This window comes from Morone saxatilis, unplaced genomic scaffold (assembly GCF_004916995.1).
Source record: "Morone saxatilis isolate NCDOM2014 unplaced genomic scaffold, NCSU_SB_2.0 Contig10, whole genome shotgun sequence".
Taxonomy (NCBI): domain Eukaryota; kingdom Metazoa; phylum Chordata; class Actinopteri; family Moronidae; genus Morone; species Morone saxatilis.
Genome location: NW_023339652.1, coordinates 17,772,509 through 17,778,130, shown reverse-complemented (window position 1 = coordinate 17,778,130; position 5,622 = coordinate 17,772,509). Strand labels below are relative to the sequence as shown.

The window sequence follows — 5,622 nt, the reverse complement described above, 5'->3', positions numbered from 1 at the left end:
AAATTAATTACTTAAAAAAATACCATGTGATTTTTCTGGATTTTTGTTTTAGATTCCGTCACTCCTATGATAAAGATTACAGACCTCTACATGCTTTGTAAGTGGGAAAACCTGCAAAATCGGCAGTGTATCAAATACTTGTTTTCCCCACTGTATATTGTTGCTCTTTTCATGTCTAGGTTGGATTATCCTGCAATATCTCGACCAATAATTTCAGCAGACGCAGTAGCACGTGTGTAGAGAGTCTGAGTATAGTTTGAGTGAGGGGCGCGGGGACCTGTGGTGTGTGTGAACCTGTGCATAAGCAGAGTGAGAAGTAGAGCGCACTGAGCATACGAGCTCTTATATAAATAGCCAATGTAAAAGAGGCTGCGATGACTTAGATGCTAAAGATAAATTATACACGTTGCTCAATACAAGCTGTCTGAATTGATGCTCTTGTTTGTTAAATGTAAAGCAAAGGACATAGGTCAGATCTGTGAATCATCACACTTTCTTTCCTGAGCCTCACAACATTCAGTTTGGTCCTGTTATGTTTCACCCACTAATTCTGACTCGATTCTGACTAATGGTTACTGAGCTGCTGCCCCAGATAATTTTTTCAGCTTTAGTGAGAGGATAGTTCCCATTTATTGCAACTTAGTTCTTATTTTTATTTGTTGTCAGTCCTATTAGTTATGATAACAGTGTGCTCATAAAAGATCTGAGAATATGGGGATAATTCAGATTTTATTTTTTAAATTATTAAATTTAGATAATAGAAAATCCAATCAGGCAAATAATACAGAAATATTGACAAATAGATGAATAAGTACAGTTTTAAAGAAAAGGTATATTCAACAAAAAAGGTCAGACAAGGCAAGCAACACAGATTAGGGACTATAGGGGGAGGGGTGATTAAAGGGGAAAAGGGAAGAAAGTACAGGAGCATCTTTTATTTTGTTTTCTCACTCCAGATTTATATATAGTTATAGTTATAGTTTATCCTTCCCTTGCAAGATGTATTGTAAAAAAGATGATGAAGTAGGTTCAAATGATGGCTTTAGTGTGCACAGTTTATAAGGATGGTCTGCCAATCCTGTCTGTGTTTTTAGTAGTCTGGCTAATATGTCCGTTTGGAGAGACACATGTTCTTCAGTCAGCAGCATTATCTGAACTTTAACTAAGACACATCACAATATGTATGAAGACACATATACAGTTGTCTGCTTGGAACAATAATGTGTGCTTTTTTTCCTGCCTCATTATAAATTCCAGAATCTCTGAATATGCAAACGTTGTTCATTTCTAAAGTTTTCCTGCTGGACCAAGATGTCTCCTACTTACTGAATGTCCATTCTTCAGTGGAATGTGCACTTGGTGGCTTTCAATTTCTACATTCACACTGTACAAGTTGTATACTGGACCAGGACTGACTTCAATATTATTAAGTCTTTGTGATGTCACAAATCATGCATATTTAATTTTTAAATACCGCAATTATCATCAGCATCGTCACACCCCTAGTTGTGATTTGATTTTAATTAGGTAATTATTCATTCAGTTATTAAAGAGTAATAGTTATTAATTATGACACAGGAATGCATACATAGAAATCAAACACAAATAGCAATGTCTATTGTATTTCACCTGTTTCTGTGTTTGATTTTATTCAGGCATTTTAAATCTTCTGCAGTTGGTCAGTAAAAGATACAGGTCAGATTTCCTTGTGTACCTGTTGTTCATGTGGTCCTGACTCTGAAAAGTCAATGCAACCTGGCCTAAAGCGCAGTGCAGTGCAACTGACTGCCAAAGCTGTCCTGCTTTCTCTTCTTTTTCCCCAGATACTAGAAGACAGCTGGGTCATCTTAGACAATGAGAATTTCAACAAGTTCACTGAACTGCTGGGCTTCAGGGACGGACAGATGGAGTGCTCGGTGTTCCTGGCGATGTATGAGGGTGAGACAAAAGAACGGCAGCCAGAACATCTTGACCAGCGGCGTCAGCAAACCCATCAGTTCTGCATGGCAGGGTTTTCAATGCTTAAATAGAGATTTTAAAAATCCCTTCCTACTCCCCACCAGGCTCCCGTCCCCCTCCACTCCATCTCGCCTTGCATCCAAACTCCTACCCCACCCACGGTGATCAAACATAAGCCCCCTGCTTCCTGTAAAATGATGTCTTTCTTAGCACATGAGCCATTGGAGAAATCATCCTGGATCATAAATAGAGTAAGAGTGAGCCTCTTCGTCTCTCATTAGCAGAGCGAAGAGGCACGCAGATTCAGAATCACACTCATTTCTGCTTGTTTGGGCTAATTATGTGCTTTGGAAGCAGAAAACAGAGCAGCAGGGCATCGCTCTAATTTGTATCCTCAAAAATAATAATAAAAACAAAAATAGTAGAAAGAATAACAAAAAAAATAGAAGAATCATTAAAAAACAAAGCCGGGACGTAAAGTTAGTCATGTTTGCAAGGCATACAAATCGACTTCCTAGATTCAGAATTCAAGTGTGCTTCTAATTAAATGTAAATTAGGTCAGGCTGTTAAATGCCCAGTGTGCTTGCCAGACATGAAGGGCATTCTGCGAGTGTGGAAAAGCACAAATAATTCACAAAATGGAACAAAAATTGCAATTTGTTGGGTATAATTCCCTCACAGAGACCGGGAATGCAGGAGAACCAGTTTGTGTGCTGATTACATATAAGGCACTTCATGACCTCGCCCCCGGTTATGTTTCAGATCTCCTTGTTTCTCATTCCACACCTCGACCACTCCACTCCTCAAATCTTGGCCTTTCATCCATTCCCCGCTCCAACTGCAAAGCTAAAGGGGACCGTTTTCGCCCCAACCTTCTGGAATCATGTTTCTCAATCACTCAGATTTTCTAAATTTTAGGACTGTTTTAAGCTGCTCCTTAAAACCCACCTCTCTAGGCAAGCCTTTTTATAGATTTACTTATTTTTGTTGTCTCTTTTTTAACTTATTCTTTTCCTCTTGTTTAGTCATCTCTATGTTAGTATTTATATGTTTTGTGTTTTTAAATTTGTTTATGCATGTGATGATTGTGTATGTTTATGTATATATATATATATATGTATATACTTGCTAAATCTCAAAACCAAATATCCTGTAGAGGGCGTGGCCAGGGCCGGGCAGCAGGACTCTGAGGGTCATGGTGACAAGGATGAGGTCAACCCCCAGCTTACTTCTGCTGAGCAGTGCCTGGCTGTCATGAAGACCCGGATCAAGACCATCCATGGGGTGAGCCAGTAATTAATCTTTAGCTTTCAGACGAGCTGCTCATCAGCAATGCATTCAGCAGCTATTTTAATAAAAAAGCACAAGGATAATCTGTGATTTTCATTACATCAGACCTCACTTTGGCACTATTTGTGCCTGGCATTTTTTCCCAGAATTTTAGGCTTTTATAAAAAAAAAAGACAGGAAATGGAGGGAGGGAGGGAGAGATGCAGAGTGACCTCCTGCAAAGGTCCTGGGCTGGATGTTGTGGTTCATGGTCTGGGGCATTTTTTCAGTGATACCCTTTTAATGTACCTGTGTTCTGTATTTACCTCTCTGTTTTTTACTGTTACTGGTGGAGTCCACCTTACCTCTGTGGGATTCAAATGGATTTACAGGAAAGGATGCATACAAGTACTGGATGTGATCGCAAAGACAAAAGCTGTAGCATTTGTCAACTATGAGTTCATTAACTGATGAGTCGTTAAGTTCTTGAACAACTCTGAACTGAGTACTGTATAGTAGATAATGATGAGTTAAGAAAAAAAAAAGTTTCTATTACCTCCTTTTATAAGGAAGTTTGGTCTAGACTGCTCTATTTGAAAAGTGTCCTGAGATAGACTTCTGTTATGGAATTGGCACTATACAAATATTTGAAATTGAATTTTATCTAAATACTTGACATACTGACCACTTTCTTCATGAATCGTTCATGAACCAGAAAAATGTTCTCATCATTTTATTTACTAAATAGTTACCCTTTTTGTTCCCCTTAAGTACGGGGAATTCACATACATTCCATACCCCATTTAATGTCCACAGTAAGAATTTTATCATGTTGCTTTTCAGCACTTTAGGTTCTAGCTGAGCTTAAGCACAAATCCATTGAAAGTTTTAAATTGGTTCAGCAAGAGGCTATGGCGCAAGTTTTTTCTTAAACATTCTTTTTTTTAGGATGTTTAAGGTGACAATGAAATGACCTTGAATCCTTGACTAATGACTATAGTATTGATCCCAGAAATTGACTGTATCACAAGAACTATCAAGTTAGTTATATCTAATGGCTTAGTACCATTGGATTCAGAAAAAACTTTACTTTCAATAATATGTGCTTATGACATGTCAATTTGGATTTTTTTTTTGTGTTTTTAAAAGAAAATTTGAATTAGTCTACAACTTGAAGACGTGATATATGTGCTACATGTTTTGACAGTTTGACAGAAAAAATCTGAGCTTTTTCCTTCAAATTCTGAATATAGTTGTTGTCATTTCCAAAATTCAAAAAATATTTGAATTGTTATATTCAGACACTTGTTATTTGCTGTTATCATAAGTAACACGTGTCACCAGATTCAACTAGGACTAAAATTTTGTGTAAAACTTTGACCTATAGTTGTAACTATGGAGCTTGTTTGAGTTTATCCTGTGCACCCACAGTTGGAACGCTCAAGATGCATACGTACCTGTGGGTACACTTTTCCACTGAATCTACAGGTAGCAGTAACACATGCTGCGATATGCAGCAATGGTGTCAACAAAGAAGAGAAAGAAGACTTCTAGAAGTAAACCAATGGACCATAAACAATGCTGGGTTTAATAGGCCTAATACTTTAAAAAGTCGGCTTTGCAACTGATTTTATGAGGAAGGAATAGCTTCAACACATTTGTTAAAGTACCAGGAAACATGCAATGAGTTTTGGTGAGTAACACTCAAACAACTTTTGTTTATTCACAAGAAAGAATCCACAGTGCGCCTTTAAGGATTGATGACTGGTTGTGGCAGGTTGTGAATCTTTAGGGTAGCAAACAGTCCTTCACACAATGTTCAATGATGTTCTCTATTCCTGGATAAATTTCTCCATCTCTTTCCCATCAGGACAACCTGACAGCGTTCCGCTGATGGACAGGAAACGTAAAGGCGTGGTCCGCTGCCATGATTTCAAGGTGTTTGTACAACAGCCTGGGAATTTTTCTGCAGGGAGGGAGAGTACCAGCGGTCCTGGATCTGATCGGCCTGCATCCCGGAAAAACCTCAACTACACAGAATTTGTCGATGTTATTGAAAATAATGGCAAGCGAAACAAGGGAACACAAACAGTTAGTGGTTGGTGAGTCTGATATGGTTGTTATTGCTGATGTTTGGCATTTTAGGAAAGTTGCTCTTTAGTGTCGCTTCTATTGGTTATCCTGTCTCTCCTGACAGATAAGAGCAGCTCCATGACTACTGGCCAGTGAAGCTCGCTTCAAGGTGGGCAGACTGTCCTAAGGTCAGGAAGAACTTCCAGAAGGCGCACATAGAATGAGCTTTGCAATGATGTTTGCAAGATCTGTACCTGTTCCTCCTCTTTTCCCATCAGGTGCTGTGCCGGTTTTTGAACCCCAGACGGCCAGGGTTGGAT

General features: G+C 38.7%; 1 protein-coding gene across 1 annotated transcript in view; it reads left to right on the top strand.

The window, feature by feature from the left end:
• LOC118342602 (EF-hand calcium-binding domain-containing protein 6-like) overlaps positions 1–5,622 on the top strand; it is a 27,630-nt gene that overhangs the window by 5,323 nt on the left and 16,685 nt on the right. Inside the window, 6 exon segments of the mRNA XM_035681205.1 lie at positions 1,824–1,938; positions 3,117–3,244; positions 5,100–5,118; positions 5,121–5,170; positions 5,172–5,247; positions 5,250–5,331. Coding sequence (XP_035537098.1) covers positions 1,824–1,938; positions 3,117–3,244; positions 5,100–5,118; positions 5,121–5,170; positions 5,172–5,247; positions 5,250–5,331 — 470 coding nt within the window.